Raw genomic sequence first — 18,298 nt, 5'->3', positions numbered from 1 at the left:
TTTGGTTACTACCTTGAATCCATGCAAGACTATCTCTAATTTTTTTAATGTGATTACCCATTTCTTTTAAACCGGATTTAACTATTAAATTGTTCACGTGACTTGCACAACGTTGGTGGAAAATTGTACCGTTACCGAAGAATTCAATTGCTTTTGTATTGGCACTAGCATTATCTAATGTTATAGCCATTACTTTATCTCTTAGTCTAAATTCATCAATTACATTTAAAATTATATTATATATTAAATCCGCGCTATGTGATCCTAGAACACATTTAAAACCTAATATTCTTTTATCTAAATCAAATCCTTTAAAATAATATCCGGTTACAGCTAAATAATATTTGTTGCAATGGTAGACCAAATATCTGCCGTTAACGCTTTTGAAGTGAATTGTGCATTAGGATTATGTACAACCTTAATATATCGTTGCCAATTAGGATGCTCTACAAAACTAAGTGGTTGATCTAAAGCAGCTATCATTCGTGCAACTTTCATACGATCTACTTGCCGATCGTATTTCTAAGCGGTTAGACCACCGGTTGCGCGATCAAAAGATAATTGTGTTTGGTGTAGTTCGGATCTGCCGGATTGGCTAAGCTTTTGAAGACACTTTTCGAAGTGTCTTCTCAAGTGTGTGGTGCCGTGAATAGTGTCACCTTATAATTTAGATAAACAATATTTACACTGAGCTATGTGTTTAGTGCTACCTTCATTGTCGATCTCATGAATTATGTCGAAGTGATCCCAAACTGTTGAGGTGCGCTTGCATTTCCTCTTAGAGGTTGCAACACTTACAGACGCAGTCGCACTGGCACTCATCGCTTCTCCACGCCCACCACCACTGCGACCACGACCTCCAGTACGTCCACCAGGGCTCGGATTAGTAGATTCTTGCGGAACAAATTCATTAGTGGGAAATTACCCTTCTTCCATGTTGTGTTGGGCATCAACAGGAATACCACTATAACCAAAAGGATCCATTATAAAAAAAAATAGCGATTTGAGAGAGAGAGCTTTAGGATAATGTGATAGTTTTTAGAAAAATTTTGAAAGAGATTTGAGAGATCGAGAGAGATTGAGAGAAGTTGAGAGAGATTGAGAGAAATTGAGAGGGATTGAGAGAAGTTGAGAGAGATTGAGAGGGATTGAGAGGGATTGAGTAAGAAAAATATTTGGAGGATGGAGGGTATTTATAGGGAAATTTTTGGGTTAAAAAATTGATTTTTTTTCAAAAAAATCAATGTGCAACGGCTAGTTAGGTTCGGCGGGTCGGGTTCGGGCGGGGTCGGGTGGGTTTTGAGCGGCAACGGGTAAAAAAGTAGCCGTTGGATTGGTTTTTGGGCATTCGGGCAACTCGGGCTTTCGGGCAAAATTCGGGTTTTCGGGCTTATTTTCGGACCGGGCACAACGGTCGGATTTTTAAACGTTTTTTCGGGCAGTTCGGGCGGGTTGGGCATGGGTGGAAAAATTTAAAAAAAACTCCGGCGGACGGTGGTCAACGGCACTTACACAGCAGCAGGCTCCGGCGTGGTCTCAAAATTCGGGCTGCCTGAGCCCGAGCCTGAATTTCCACCTTGGATGGGCCGGCATATGGGCCTGCCCGCCCGAGTTCGAAAAAATTCGAGCTTCGGGCAGCCCGCCGGCCCGAAGTTCCACCACTAGTGACAAGTGGATGCCAATAGATTGAAGGTGCGAGATTCGAAGCGGTACGTTTGTTTCGGATTTACAGTTTTAATTCTGAGATGTACTGTATTTCTGTATATAAACTGTATTGGTCGATATTGTCATAGAGTTGTACTATTTTCCTTAGACTTTATGGACTGTTTTAAATATTATTTGTAAAAGAAAGTCTTCGGAGCAAACTATATTGATATTTATGTATTTATTTTTGTAATTTTTGTTAAACAGTCCAGTTTAATTAAATTAAATTTTAAATTAAACCTCAATAATTATGGTCTCATCTTTGAAGTCGTGACCATTGTTTCAGGCCACTTAACAAGAAGTATGTCTAACAAGGACATTTTCCCAAAAGGTCAGTCCCACGTTGTTTAGAGAAGATTATGAGTGATGATTTGTAAGGCACTATCTCCTAATTATATGAGGTTTTTTTGGGATAAAATTATGAGCAAAACCATACTGACTTAAATAGAAAGCGGATAATATTATACAAAATTGAGGTGTGAGTCGTTTCCTATTATGATTTAATATTTTTAAGAGTTTTATTGTAATTCCATTTTTCATTCTCATTTACCAACAATGAAGCTTCTCAGAGGCATATGGTCAGTATCGGGGATGGAGTCTTGTAGAGCAGTGGATAGTAGGCAGCACCTCCGCCTAGAATTTTATATAAAATTCTAATGAAATTTGTAGTTTGTCCCATTAAAATTCTAAAAGTCTTTTTTCCTTCTCAAATTTTTCTCTTTAGTTTGTTTTTTTAATTTTTTTGATAAAGTTTTTAATGAGGTCTATTTTAGAAATTGATTTTTAAAGGTGGAGTTTCAACTTAGCCTTTTGTCGTCAATTTCTACTATTAGCGGTCAATTTCTACTATTAGCGGTCGGTTTTCAATTTTAAGTATCTTATCAGATGGGTTACTTTTAGGGTTGCACTTTTCTTTTACATTTTGATCTTTGTATTTACTTTTTTTTTTTCTTTAATAAATTTGAATGAGTTGCTTAGTGTACTGAGAAGATAACTATTAGGTGCTAACTCAATGGTTTTTCAGATACCAATTACTCATTCTCTTTCTTGCTAACTTAGTATACTTCGGATAAAATGTTGTCGTTTCGGTCGAAATACCTCAAACAATGAAAGCTATTGTGCTTTCTTACCGTTTTGGTTAAAATGCCCCAAACAGCGAAAACTATTGACCCCAAGATCATATGGCAGTCAAAACATGTGAAAGCAAGCCCACTTTCCCCATTAGTGGGCTAGAAAGTTTCAAGTCAATGCAATGTCCAAACATGAAAACACAAAATATGGAAAAGAACTAGAAAGTAACATATATATATATATATATATATGTAAGGGAAACATATGTATTGTTGTAATTCCACAATTTAGTATACAATATTAGGCTGATCATGAGAGTTTGTCCTATGGAAGGTACATTTTAAGGAATGGTTGGTGGGATGTAAAATTGGGTTTACAAGATAATACCAACATATCATTCTTTGCTCTTTAACCTTCAAATAAGTAAAGGCCGCAAATCAAACAGGACAGATAAGGATGTAACAAAATAAGTCCTTTTGGAACACAACTCACGCATATGCTACAAGTATTCAACTAATAAGACATTTAACGACCTTGGTGAAAAAATAATGGTATTGGGTAATTATTTGACTGCCTCGCACTATTTATTGCAAAAATAAAAATACTATAGCAAGAAAATGTTACAAATTGACACACAATGACTACTAATCGGCAGGCACGGAGGATTTTCTTTCGAAGCGTTTGGACATCATCTAAACATCGAAGGGAACCTCGGAGGGAAAATTTGTGACCTAGCATAACCTGTATTACACAAAGAAGAAAGATAAGTAACAATGTTAGCCTCATTAATTACTGGAGACAAAATTGTTAATGCTTAATTTGTTAGCTAATGATCGATTTAGTCGTTTAATTAATAATGTTGGTATGTTATAGTTAATAGGTAAGTATGTCGTACCTTTGGCAGGGTCAAGGCCTCTACCCTTCAACTCGGCGTGCTCTTGGCAGAGAGCACAAGAATCACAACAAAAATGAACACAACAATCGCAACAAGGCTCCGCGGGTAGACCGTATTTGGCTCGTAATTTCTCTCTATATAGGCATGAGAAGAGCCAGTGGAATTGGACCGATGCCAACAAGCAATATACGCAACCCAAACAACAACATGCTACATAGTGCAAAGTTTTTAAACGTCAGATCATATCATATTATAATCAAATCATGTTTAAAATAGCAAATGCGATGAAATCTTTTTACATAAGTTACTGTAAATTACCAAAGTACCAGGCAGTACATCTACATTTAAGCATAAAGTTAATTTCCTAATATTTAATTGATATAGCTAAAGTAAAGTAAATTTGGTGTTTCTTTTTAGACCATGCTGTTTTAGCCGACTTAGTTATTCAAGATTTTGATGGAAATATTAATTTATCAAGGCCTCTGTTTATAACTTGCTAGTTGATTATATAATTATTCAACTAATTAATAATTAGTTTACTAGAGAAAACAGAGATTATAGGAGTACTAGGGCAATTTTGATGTATGGAAAATAACTGTATGAAATTATATATGTACTAACAATGCTTTCCTTCATCTAAAATTTCAGCAATTCGGCCGAAGGTGACGCAGGGAAGACAGCATGTTAACAAACCTGTAAATTTCAAATAATTAGTCAAAAGTAACAAAATAAATAAGAATGTATGTGCATGTTTAAATTTTACTTAATGAGAGAAATTAAAGAGTGAAGGAACTATTTACATGTGCAAAAATCTTTTCCACAATCACAAAGTCCAAATGACCACTGAGGCTTGGGGAGCACACGAAATATGTTCATTTCTTTCCCTGTATTTATATTTTTCTTTTCCAAAAATATGTTGTTCCTCTTTGACGTTTCTCTTTTGAAGGAAAATGAGTGTGAAAGGGTAGTTGATGCAAAGTGTATGTTGATCCTTTAGAATATCCATACCTACATACATACATATATATATATATATATATATATATATGGTCCCCCAAAATAAACATTTTTGTACAGATCGAGATTGTCTTTGTAAAGATCGCTCACGCGTAATGAACATGGTGATAATCAAGTATTGCAATTCGCTTTTGGATTCATTGGTATTAGATTAGTGAAAATGCAGGCCAAGAACAAAACAAAATGCCACGGATTATAGGAAAATAATAACCGCCGGCAGCCGGCGATTGAAAGTTAATTCGGTAATTTTTAACCTCCAAATGATCAATAAGAAACAAAATTGTGTTCTTTAATTCCTCTTAATTAGAAAAAGCAATTTCTTTGATAAAGGTTTTTTTTTCTAAAAAAAATTGTATTCAAAATCAGAGAAAGAAATACTAATTCACACGAAAAACCGCAACACACTTATAACGACTCAACCTCCTAGTACAAGTACAAACTGGAACCACCAATAAGTTGGATTGCAACACTCTACTGGTAACACGTGTATCGAGTTTCAACAAAAGAAAACTGAAATGGAAAACGACTTATCAAGCACACAACCTTTTATTTTCTATTATATAATTCAGTTCAATTTTCAGCAATGACGTGTTTTAAAATGATTTTGCTCCCCGATTAATGCGGACACGACATGCCACTTAGTTAGGGACGTTTGGTTGGAGGATTCATATTATAATTTGAATCATGGTTCATGATTTGTTATAGTATTTTCTCTCACAAAAAATACATGTAAATCGAAAATATTTCTAATCTCATGATTCTAATCTATGAACCAAACGTTTTCAAATGATTTGAAATTTGAAAATAAAATGATATCATTTAGCCCCCGTTTATTTTACTAGTTTTATTCAGTTTAACTTAATTTGAACAGTGAGCACAGTTTAAATTTGTGTTTGGTAAGGAGACAGTTCAAATATATTTTCTGTTTGAATTGAGTTAAACTATCTAACTTTTAGAGTTTAGCTCATCCTTAAGTTCAACTGTTCGAGCTATTTTTGAACATTAAAAAGGTACCCATTGTAACGACCCTGCTGAGTTGACCGTCACTGAAACTAGTTTTAACATATACTTTCTGAAACTCCCTAAATTTGAGAGACAAATTTTTTTTTTCTTTTACTTACTGTAAAATGCTGTATGAATGCTGTAGCATTTTGTTTTATAACTTAAATAAAATACTATACGAATGCTGTAGCATTCTGAAACAAAATGCTATGCGAATGTTGTAGCATTCTGGGCATAAGTTTCTTTCTCTTAAAAAAAACTATTTCATTCATTTCTTTATATAGAATGTTGTATCATTTTTTTTAAATTACTGTAATGACATAAATTATGGTTTCTACTTTTGAACATAGCAAACAGTTTATACTTCAAAACCAATTCCTTTTCTAAAGCATAAATTTACATATAGGTATATTTTGCTTATCAAAATCCTGTTAGCTTACACAACTTAACAATTTTACTACAAGCTTCCAAAACATAAGTTCATAGACATATTTAACAAAATATACTTTTTAAAACTTTAAACTATTATGGAAATAACTGCGTGCGGTATCCATTCCCCGACCTCCACTCCGCTCGTCCGCTGCCTCGCCATCAGTCTATCAAGCATTATGCGCAGGTTGCTTACGTACAATACAAATACTTTGAAATGAGCTTTCGCTCAACAAGTAGGAGCTATTACTCGTAAAATAACTGAAAGTTCACATGACTATATATGCATGAACTGATTATGCTGACTTATGATATTTTATCATAGTTTTACTGTCTGAACTTATTATCTGAACTTATCTTACTTATTGATGGGCCTGAGTGCTCGTACCACTTGTGCGCAATCATTGGGACGTGGGGGTTTGCAAGGTCCCCAACGACACCATGATTATAACTGAACTGAATGCCTGCCTCTCAGAGGACATTATTATTATATTTTTTTTTCTTCTCTTTTGCGGAGCCTGAGTTACCTCCCTCTCAAAGGCTGGTACGGCACTCAACTGAGATTCTTCTTATAAGTTCTTCTTGACTTATTAAGGTGTATGTTATATGACATAGCATAGCATACTGTAACATGGAATGTACTCAAACACATATAATTCATGTGCACTGCTTAAGTGTATGCAGTATGACATAGCATAGCGTACATAACATTAAATGTACTCAAACATATATAATTCATGTGTACAGTTTATTTTAAAATCTATTTATACTGTAGGCGAGATTCCTACTTACCTGTTTTAGGAAGTGGAATCCTCTATTCGCCAAGGAGTTTGTTCTCTTTCTTTCTTGTTTATGAGAATAAACACCTACTAAGAGTGTGAGATTTACTATCACTTGCTATTCTATTTTAGAAAGCTTGTAAGAAAGTCTAACTTCTCTATTTATGACTTTCTTTCTCTTTTTTACCTTAATGGATTATGAAACCTTGTTTCTAATTTAAAGATTAGGTTTATCAAATCCCCATAACCTTACTTTTAATTAAACAAGGTTCAAACTCAAAATATCTTCTTGAGATTATACTTTGAGTTCTTAATGAACTCTTATGTTTAACACCAAAACTGTTTTGACAGTTATGCAGTATTTTTTTTTAGAAAATAGTTTAAAACTTCTATTTAGAACTAAAACCAAGTTTAGCATCAAATTCTAGAACTAAAACTAGGTTTAACTGTTGGGAATGATGTCCTAGAAGCATGATATGTAATAGGATATTTATTATTTATTTAATAAAAGAGTTTATTCATTATTTTATGTGCATATATTTATGAATATTTTATGAATATCAAATGAAAATTCTATGATTATTTATGTGACCTTAAACGTTGTATATACGTGTTATATGCGAGAGGATAATGTTTAAGGATAATAATAAAAAACGGTGTTCATAATGAATTTAATTAAAGTTCAGAATCTTTAATTAAAACATTATTAATACATGTCATTCCCATTTAGAATGGAGCAGTGTTATCCACACTGTTAATATGACGAGATATTGAATGAGAGTATTTCACATAATGAGATTATGTGGAACAAGGACATAGACACAATATGAATTTCTAATAATATCTGTTGAGTATAGAAATTCTAATTGAGTCTATTGATGGTCATATATAGAATGACCTTAATCCTGAGTTCTTAACAGACTCCTATTTATAGATTTGTGTCTTTTAATTTACTCGGTACAGATTCTGAGATCCTGAATCCTATTCCTTGTATTTTGGAGACATGATGAAGTAGGTAGCTGGGAATGTTATTATACGAGATGGAATCCATTCCTTCTTGATAGAAGTAGATAAATAATTCTCTTGAGGGTTGATTCGGTACTTGGACCAGTAGGAGCTCCGATTCATGAATGTGTTTTATGAATCACTGTCCATTGGAGAATCAATGGTACTTAAGGATAAAGATATAATTAGAGAGGTAAACGGATTCTACCTAGCTCTAATTATGAATTATTTATGGAGGATTGATCTATATGCAGTGTCTATATCAAATGGACACTTCACAGTTTAGAAGTAATTTATGTTTATAATTTCGAGAGTGCAATTCCAAGTTTATAGTGGAATAACTATTGGAATTAATAGAATTAATTAATAATTATTAATTTTTTTGGAGCTCGGGATTATAGGTCCATTAGTCCCCGCGTCGACCTTGTAATTCTACCAGACACAAAAGGCAAAATTAGAATTTTAGAATTATAGAATTCTAAAAATTAAACACTCAGAAAATAATTAATTGAGGATTAATTCTTATTTAAATAATGTGATTATTTAAATTTGAATTTGAACACATCTAGTTTTATTCATTTAAACTTATTTGATAAGTTGTTGAATTGAGAATTCAAATTAATTTAAGTTTGACTTAAATTGGAATTTGAATTTGAGTCAAAATTGGACTGCAGGATAAATGATGATTTTCTCTTGCTTCCCTATCTGCTATTGGCGCCTACACAGGGATAAAATCCCTTATCTATGGCCGGCCATAATGGATAAAATAGAAGGGGAGATTTTGTTCCAAATTCAAATAGGAGATAATTAACAAGCTTTATCTTGGAGATAGAGATTAGATTCCTTCTAGAAGTTTGACTTCTACTCTATAAATAAGAGAATGATAGAAAATTGTGAAACACAATTTTTGAACAATTTTTTGACCTAATATTTTATTGTGGCCGAAATTCTCTTATTGTGGGAAGGGAAAATTTTTCTGGACACGGGAGCAACACACCATGTTTGTTGCTCCTTATCATGTTTTGATCACTCTAGACCTATAACCAACTTTTTTGTTTCGTTGCCCACTGGTCTCACCGTAGAAGTCACTCGTATAGGATCTGTTCCTTTGTCAAATAACCTCATTCTTCACAATGTTCTCTATGTGCCACAATTTCGGTTTAATCTCTTGTCGGTCAGCTCACTCACCCAGAGTCATCATTTGTCTGTTAATTTCCATTTTGCCTCTTGTGTGCTCCAGGACCATATTCAGGGCCGAATGATTGGGATGGGTAGAAGAGAACGAAACCTCTACGTCTTGGACTCTACAAGCCTAGCTCCTGATTCCTCTAGTCATTTACCAGTTTTCCCTAGGTCTACAGCAGATTGTAATAATTTTACTTTAACAGAAAATGAAATTTGGCATTATAGGTTGGGACATCCCTCTTATGTAAAGATTCACACATTGAGAAATGAATTGAAAATTACTGATATTACAAATGATTCTTCTCATTGTTCAATATGTCATTTTGCTAAGCAACGCCGACTGCCCTTTATTTCTTCCAATTCTTTGTTTGCTTTGCCTTTTGACCTAATACACTGTGACATATGGGGGCCCTTCACACCAATGACCACTGAAGGTTATCGCTATTTTTTAACCATTGTAGATGATTGTACACGTTTTACTTGGGTATACTTGATTCGTGCCAAATCTGATGTCAAAATTATATTTCCAGATTTTTTCACTTTGATTCAAAACTAGTTTATTACAACCATTAAGTCGGTTAGGTCTGATAATGCCAAGGAATTGTCCTTCTCTGAATTTTTCTTCAAAAAGGGCATCATCCCTTACCATTCTTGCACAGACACCCCCCAACAAAATTCTGTTGTTGAAAGAAAACACCAACACATTTTGAACGTAGCTCGAGCCCTTCATTTTCAGTCACACATACCTCTAGATTATTGGGGAGATTGTGTACTCACAGCCGTTTACCTCATTAATCAAACTCCATCCCCCCTTTTGTCGAATAAAACTCCTTTTGAACTTCTTTGGAAGAAGAAACCATCATATTCTCACCTTAGGGCTTTTGGTTGCTTATGTTATGGTTCCACACTCAATAGACATCAACACAAGTTTTCACCTCAAGCCATAGAGTCTGGTTTCCTTGGTTATCCTCCCGGGTACAAGGGTTATAAACTCCTTGATCTTGCCATCAACTCCATATATATTTCTAGAGATGTTGTTTTTCATGAAACAACTTTTTCCTTCAAAATAGAAAATTTTTCGGATTCCTCTATTGATTTCTTCTCTGACAGAGTGTTGCCTTGTGTCCCTGATGTTGAGTCTCCTCCTCCTATGTCCGGTCCTCTGCCTGATTCATCTTCCACTTCCACACGTCCAATTCGCCATGTTAAACCCCCTTCTTATCTCCAAGACTATCACTGCTCTAGTGTCTCTCTTCTTTCATCATCCACGGCTCATCCCCTCTCTCATGTGTTGAGCTATGACAAATTGTTCAATGTTCATAAAGCTTTTGTCCACTCTGTCTCCACACACTTCGAACCATCTAGTTTTTCTCAAGCTGTTGCTGTACCAGAATGGAGAAAGGCAATGACTGCCGAGCTTGAGGCTCTTGAGCAGAATGACACATGGTCTGTGACCACCCTTCCTCCCGGGAAGCATCCAATTGGTTGCAAATGGGTCTACAAACTTAAGTACTTAGCTGATGGGACCCTAGAATGTTACAAAGCCTGTCTCGTTGCAAAAGGATACACGTAACAAGAAGGCATTGATTACCTTGACACTTTTGCTCCTGTGGCTAAAATGGTGACAGTTAAGGTCCTTCTTGCCCTTGCTGCCATCCATGGTTAGTTTCTCATCCAACTTGATGTGAATAATGCTTTCCTTCACGGTGATCTCCAAGTGGAAGTTTACATGTCCTTACCTCATGGTTATCACCATGAGGGGGAGTCCTTACCTCCTAATCCTGTCTGCCGGCTACATAAGTCCATTTATGGGCTTAAACAAGCCTCTCGGCAATGGTTCTCCAAGTTCTCAAGTGCATTACTTGAACAAGACTTCAAACAAGCTGCCTCGGACAACTCCTTGTTTATTAAAAGGAATGGAGCCTCTTTCATTGCCTTGCTAGTCTATGTAGATGATATTGTTATTGCCACTAACAATGAGACACTAGTAGAGGATTTCAAAACTTTTCTTGACAGCCGTTTCAAACTCAAGGACTTGGGAAAATTGAAATATTTTCTGGGGATAGAAGTGGCTAGATCAAATACAGGCATCTCTTTAAGCCAGAGGCATTATGCCTTGCAGCTCCTTTTGGACAGTGGGTATGTTGGATGCAAAACTAGGAAGACATTTATGGATCCCAATGTGAAACTTTCCCAAGATGAGGGAGAATTACTTGATGATCCATCTCAGTATAGAAGAATTATTGGGAAGTTTCTATACCACAATAACAAGACCAGACTTGTCATACTCTGTTAACAAGTTAAGCCAATTTCTTGCCCAACCGAGAGCCCCTCATTTGAAGGCTGTACAGCGGGTTCTTCAATATGTCAAGGCAACAATTGGACAAGGGATCCTTTTTCCTGCCAGCTCCTCAGTCCATTTGAGAGGTTTAGCTGACTCAGACTGGGCTTCTTGTCCGGATAGTAGGAGATCCATTAGTGGTTTCTGCATCTTCCTTGGGGACTCACTGGTTTCCTAGAAATCCAAGAAGCAACATACTGTTGCAAGGTCTACGGCTGAGGCAGAATACAGATCAATGGCCAATGCAACATGTGAGCTTATGTGGCTGCTCTCCTTGCTCAAGGATCTGGAAATCGATCATTCCAAGCCTGCAGTTTTGTATTGTGATAATGAGGCTGCTCTCCATATAGCAGCCAATCCAGTCTTTCATGAAAGGACCAAGCATATAGAGATTGATTGCCACCTTGTTAGAGAGAAACTTCTGAATGGAACCTTGAAGACTCTACATGTAGCTTCTCAACATCAAGTGGCAGATATAATGACAAAGCCACTCTTCCCATCTTAGTTTGTTTCTCTTCTGGGCAAGATGGGAATTCAAAACATTCATTCTCCATCTTGAGGGGGAGTATTAAGAGTTTTGGGGTGGAAATTGTAAATATGGATAGATTAGGTGTCAACTTGTAAATAGGAGTAAGTAGATTGCATTTTCTTCTATTTTTGTTTCCTTGCTGAGTTGGAGATCTGTTACAACAAAATCTCTGCCTGCTTCTTTTCCGTTTGGTATAAGGGCCTTTCTGGCTGCTTTTCCTGTAAGCAATTTTTCAGTGAGTGCTTCATTTTTCCCACGTCTCTCCGTGGTGTTTGTTTCTTTTGTAATAATTTCACATTTCATTCCACAAAACTGTGCTTCAACACAAACCCAAAGTCACCATCTGTATTTCTTCTATCTAAATGTTTCTGAATATCTCTCTTTATCTTGTCTATTCTTTCTGCATCACCGCCATTTTATTTAATCTGTTGTTATCAAAGGGAAGGGCACATAGGTGGTTAGATTTTCCGCTCAAGGCCCGTGTGTTTTGGTGTAATGCAGGCATGATTAGAAGTGAAGAAGGTTGTGGGAGGCAAAAAAAGAGAAGGATTTCGAAGAACTTATTTTGGAATTTGTGAGGTACTCCAACTTCTTGTGAAGCTGTGTCTTTTTAATGATCTTATACTTTTTCTCCTCTTATTATCTGCTTTTCTTCATTTTGAATTTTTGCCCCTGGCCAAAAACATTATTTCTTGTTGTGGCAATTTAACTAGATCAGACTTCCCTTGGCATGTCCTTTATTTTATTTTTACATTTTCCAAAGTGAGATGTACTGGAGTTTTTCCAATGTCCCGCATCCACGGTCTTCTGTTTGTTATTAATTTAGGGGTGTGTTTACTTCACATGAAAGGGAAAGGGAATAGGAGTGATTCCCTTTCTCTTTTAATCACGTGTTTACTTACAAATTAGGAATACCTAATATAGAGAATGAAAAAGGGAAATACTAATCCTTGCAATCCCTTTAGTATTGATTCCTTATGGAAGGGTATACACCCTTGTTAAGTTCACAAGTAAGGAGCCCATAACCATTTAGTTACATACGTTTTAGTTAATTACATTTGTAGCATTGCTATTCCTAAGTTTAGTCAACACTAGAAAGGGAATCAGATTGTTGCTCAGTACATCATCAAATAGACTAGTAAACACTAGAAAGGATTGGCTAACCTTGTAATAGAAGACCCACCAGATAACTCTGTAATTGCTCTATTTACGTGCTTGAAACTAAAAGCAACTTTTTATAGCTGAACGACGCAGTGGTACCATCCTTTTCTAGCTCCTTATGGCTGACGAATTCTAATTGCATCCATTTTTTTTAATTTGACCAAAATTGGCTAACTTCTTACTTGCTCTCAGGAGGTGATTTCTACCTTGGCTCTTGCTAGATCCTGAAAGAGTATTTATCTTAGAGCAGATTTCATTTTTTGACAAAATTCTTTTTGACATGATGGATAGCAATGGTAGTTGGCGTTCGGTATGGACCATTGAGTTCAAAGATGACATACAAGTAGTTGATTTAAAGGGAAAATTGTAGGTATTTCGTAATAAGTGACTGCTCTGTCTCTCAATGTAAATTTGTATGCAATAGGGATAGCATCATATCCAAAATCAAGTGGGAGTTAATTGTTTTTCATCTTAGTCATATACTTGGTACTTTCTTCTTTCAGGTGGGTGCCCATTATTTTGAGGAGGGGAATGTGCAGCTAGATGCTAACATATTTACATGAACATGCATCCTACTCAAACTTGCCAGATACCACTTTCAAGGTACTGACCTTAAGTAGTAACTTATCGCAATTTCTTAGTGATTTAAAACACCTTTATAGCTTGATATAGTAGTTACCTAGATTTGATACATTCCCAACTTTGCTTTGTGCCGATGGATACTCAATGAGTGATCGAAGAATGGTAAGATTTCTTGAACTTATCATTCTTTGTGATCTTTCTTTATATGTGTATCATAATCTTTGTAGTGTGTTATTCGGTCTGGCAAGCTCCCTACTAAGACTAAAGCATAGATATTTGATGTCTAAGACTCTCAGCAGTCAATTATTAGTGCAATTGAGGATAACTTGAGTGGCTCCAAACTGATAGGGCTTCCTTGTTAACATTCTTTTATTCGTTGTAGTATAAAATTTCTTCTAAAGTCCAAACAGAAATAGATATGAACAATCTTTCATTGGCATGGAGCATTAGTTTTTGCAAATGAGAGCAAAGGAAGATTATGTAAGAATTACTAAACACTTTATCATTTCGTTTGATTTTGTATTTTTTTTAACTCTAACTTGAAAGTTTATAACACTTTGCTTAATGCAGGAACAAATGATGAAAACTCGTGATGCTCGTTTAAGTGAAGTACCAGAGGGGTCAGAACTTGACTCTGATGCAGCGGAAGAAATTTACTCTCAAGTTTTGTCAAGTGAGAGGTATGAAAAATATGGTTTCAAGCGTGACATATGTCCTATAGTAAGACAAGCGTCACAAGTTTACAAATCCAGAAGGTCAGGATATGAAAAGCTTCAAAATGAAGTTCAGGAAAACAAACGTCGTATGTCGGACATGTAAATTCTAATGAAGTAACAATAGGAGCTTATTCAAAAGCTACTTCAGTAGATAAATCTGCCATCAGATTATCCTGGACCTTCTGTCCCAAGAAGAGAAGATCATCTGCTACTACCACCACCGGTCTCAGTTTGTTAGAGCGTTTAATTCTTGTAATACTAAGACTTTACTAGTACAATATTTGTATAAGTGTTTGGGTTTGCTCAAGTATGACTAGTTTAGTATTTTGTTTAGATTCTAATATGTATTAAAATATTTAGAGATTTTTAAATTAATATTTGGTATTTTATTTATATATATATATTTTAAAAACAATACAAGTATATAAATTTGTCTCGGTTTTGGTGACAAAAAAAAATTGGTAGCAACAAATTAGTTATTTGTTACTAAATATTTGGTACCTGAATCTTAGTACTTTTCGTTACTAAATACATTTTGCTACAAAAAATTTGATCCCTAAATATTATATTTTTCGCTACTAAATTCCTTTTGCTACTGAATATTTGGTCATTAAATCTCATACATTTCGTTGCCAAATACAATTTGATACTAAATATTTAGTTTCTAAATCTCATGCCTTTCGATACTAAATATCACCAAATATTTGGTGACTGAATCGCTTACCTTTTGTTACATATATATTTTGTTACTAAAATTTTGGTGTCTTAAATCTCACTCTTTGCTACTAAAAACCTTTTGTTACTGAAATTTTTAGTCCCTAAATATTATACATTTTACTATCAAATACATTTTTGATAGTAAAAATTATTTAGTACTAAAATTTTGATAACTAATACTTTATGCTACGCATTTTTTGCTACTAAAATGTTTTAGTAACAAAAACATTTTGTTTCCAAAAACAGAGTACCAAATTTTTAGTAACAAAAAATTCAAATTCTTGTAGTCACGGAATACAAATACATGGATGAAAAATTTAGCACAGTAGAATTTGAAAACACTGCCACGGAAAAAGAAATTTTAGCATTTATTAAATTACAAGATAATTTTCTTTTACGAGAAAAGCAAGGAGAAAACGACACATATATTGCATGGAGTGTAGGTGTATCATCACTGGTACATGGACGGAGGCATTGGCGGTGCAGTGGGAGGCCCAATCCAACCTATTCACACATTAATTAAAGAGGATTTATGAATGCCGTAAAACTCAAGTTTTATAATTTTTACTTTTATTATTTAAAAAAAGAAAATGAAAAAACAAGCTGATTAACAGTGTTGGTTTTTATATGTTAGCGCAGAGAATTATACATGCTCATCATATTATAAATATTTTGGTATGGAGGTTGATAATTTTGTATTCCACATATTTTGGTGGGACAAATATTACTAAAGTTAGAAATTTGATCAAGAATTTTGCCCAAGAGTCCGGAGTTGGGATATGGGTAAATTGCACTAATACTTCCTAAACTTTTCCTCATTTATAAATTAGACTCCAAACCTTAAATTTGACACCTACAACTCTGATTCTGAATTTGACAATCCTGACAATATGGTCCAATCGATAACAAACGACTCATAGAACCCAAAGTATCAAAATTCAAAATTATCAAACTTGCTAACCTAACTAAAAATTTTGCATTTGTGTAAACTTCATGGACATTTTCGTCCATTAACCGACGGCCATAATTATTGTATAATGTTTTCAGAATTAGAGTCTTATCTATCAAAATTGAAAGTTTGAAATCCAAGTTAACGGATAAATTCAAAACTTGATAGTGCTAAAAACAAATGATTAATAGTAATATATTAGACCTTTGGAAGGGTCAAGGCCTCTGGCATTGAGCTCAGCATGCTCTTGGCAAAGGGCACAAAGTTCGCAACAGCAATGAACACAGCAATCAGAGCAAGGCTCCTCCGGCAATCCATACTTTGCGCGCAGTTTTTCTCTGTAAAGACATGAGTACAGCCACTGGCATTGGATTGCCATCAGTAAGCAGTACGCCGCACCTTGAGCCATGCATGCTAGTAATTGATATTCACATGACAAAAGGATTAATTAATTAGAGCTTTTAACATGACCAAGGACAAAGTGCATATATATATATATATATTCAGATCAACATGAAAACTCTTTGTTGCAGTTCGAATTTTGAATTAGTCCCACGTAACTATTTCTATTAGAACTTTCGTTAAAAAGAAAAGGAAAGAGATTTATCTGATTGCACTTAACTCTCTCTCTCTTTTACATCCGTTTCTAATGGAAATTCTAATAGAATGGGTTATAAAGGATTGATTCAAATTTTAAGAGATAAAGATGGAGTTTTTAAAGTTCAAAAAATAAAGTGGGAATAATTCTAAAGATCAGGGACATAATTCATATAAATATATACAGAAATATATATATATATATATATATATATATTCTAATATTATTTTTACTTACAACTTCGCCCTTCATCGACTACTTCTGCAATTTGGCCGAAGGTGACGCATGGAAGGAAGCATGTTATACAACCTACATCAAATAATTATAATATGACATGCATGTTTCACTTGTACATTTTACCAATACACACACACACACACACACACAGATGTTGTGACAAGGAGTAAAATCATTTGTTTTTTTCTCCAAAATTAATTTATTTCTATATATGAAATGAAAAGGAAACAATATAGACATGTGTGTGTGTGTGTATATAAAGCATGGAAATTCAGAAGAGAAGATAATACAGGTGCCAGGATCTTCTCCGCAACTATGACAAAAGCCAACAGACCAGTTAGATTGTTGGTGCACTCGATGGCGATGATCAATATTCATATTGCTTGCGGATTTTTTCTCTACCGAATTAACTGACAGAGAGAATAGAAAACATAAACTTTAAGAAATAACACTAGCTAGTCTACGGGAGATTAATCATAATTGATATTTACTATTTATAGGTGCTCAAAATTAATTAAGATATTATGTTTCTCAAAGTTTGCCGGCAGATTAAGAAATAATTAATTTTTATTGTTTTTCTTATAATATTCTTAGGATGTAGAGCATATGCTGGCCAAGGTCCTTTTCAAGACCATAATTATGCTATGTGCATTTGGCACGATCTATATTGGAAGTATATAATTTGCAAGTTTGTTACGATGATTATTACATTACTTTCTAATTATTATCCTAGTATTAACAAAAAAATATTGCATTTGGCATGATCTATATTGGACGTATATAATTTGCAACTTTGTTATGAGGATTATTATATTACCCTTCTAATTATTATCCTATGTTTGTTACTATTAACTATTCGACAAAGCCGTCCTAAGAAAAATTTTTCGCGTGTGTCGCATGAAAGTATTTGCAAGTACAAATTTTCTTGATAAAAAAAAAGAAGAAAATGTAGTAAATTACCGTTTCTCTTCAAATTGCACTTTGAATTTTGAATGACATAGATATAGTGCAATTGCATCACGAATAAATCACATCCCAGCTAATTAGTTCACAACCAATTGGACACCTATATCGCACTATCAACTTTATTTGAAAAGAAAAAGGAAAAAAAAAAAAAAAAAACACATCGCCTTTGTTTAAGTTAAACTTGCTTGATCACTTTTAATCTTGTGTTCTCAGAAAATTCAAAATTGTGCATAATTGCAAAGCGTCATTGATGATATGTATTAAAGAGGCTGAACTTTGATTTTTATTGAAATATTAAGCTCAATTTATTATCTCAACATCGAACTTTAGTAAGGCAAGGGATCAAACTCTCTAATACTTAATTAGCCGAAGATTTTAGACTAATTTGGTTGAAGGTATATATATATATATATAT

At 34.5% G+C, this 18,298-nt stretch overlaps 2 protein-coding genes across 2 annotated transcripts; both read right to left on the bottom strand.

Annotated features, from left to right (window-relative positions):
• Positions 1–3,463: 3,463 nt before the first annotated feature.
• LOC112092724 (cell number regulator 7-like) lies at positions 3,464–4,546 on the bottom strand. Its single transcript, XM_024169598.1, has 4 exons — positions 4,471–4,546; positions 4,292–4,363; positions 3,671–3,880; positions 3,464–3,516 (listed from the first exon to the last, which is right to left on the bottom strand). Exons 1-4 carry the CDS (start codon positions 4,544–4,546, stop codon positions 3,464–3,466), a joined length of 411 nt encoding a protein of 136 aa, XP_024025366.1.
• An 11,720-nt stretch (positions 4,547–16,266) lies between these two features.
• On the bottom strand, positions 16,267–17,295 carry LOC21394953 (cell number regulator 7). Its single transcript, XM_010104296.2, has 3 exons — positions 17,208–17,295; positions 16,918–16,989; positions 16,267–16,496 (listed from the first exon to the last, which is right to left on the bottom strand). Exons 1-3 carry the CDS (start codon positions 17,293–17,295, stop codon positions 16,267–16,269), a joined length of 390 nt encoding a protein of 129 aa, XP_010102598.2.
• Between the last annotated feature and the right edge of the window lie 1,003 nt (positions 17,296–18,298).

This window comes from Morus notabilis, unplaced genomic scaffold, assembly GCF_000414095.1.
Source record: "Morus notabilis unplaced genomic scaffold, ASM41409v2 Scaffold21, whole genome shotgun sequence".
NCBI lineage: Eukaryota > Viridiplantae > Streptophyta > Magnoliopsida > Rosales > Moraceae > Morus > Morus notabilis.
The sequence above is the reverse complement of the archived record's forward strand: the minus strand, read 5'-3'. Positions and strand labels throughout refer to the sequence as shown.

Bases quoted from the DNA above. Each gene is read 5' to 3' on its own strand.
- LOC112092724 (XM_024169598.1), bottom strand. From the start codon at position 4,546: ATGAACATATTTCGTGTGCTCCCCAAGCCTCAGTGGTCATTTGGACTT. The intron at 4,364-4,470 runs GTAAATAGTTCC...TGAAATTTACAG, and splicing joins TGGAAAAGATTTTTGCACAT to GTTTGTTAACATGCTGTCTT. The intron at 3,517-3,670 runs GTACGACATACT...TGTGTAATACAG, and splicing joins AGGCCTTGACCCTGCCAAAG to GTTATGCTAGGTCACAAATT.
- LOC21394953 (XM_010104296.2), bottom strand. From the start codon at position 17,295: ATGAATATTGATCATCGCCATCGAGTGCACCAACAATCTAACTGGTCT. The intron at 16,990-17,207 runs GTATTATCTTCT...TATTTGATGTAG, and splicing joins CGGAGAAGATCCTGGCACCT to GTTGTATAACATGCTTCCTT. The intron at 16,497-16,917 runs GTAAGTAAAAAT...ATCAATTACTAG, and splicing joins AGTCGATGAAGGGCGAAGTT to CATGCATGGCTCAAGGTGCG.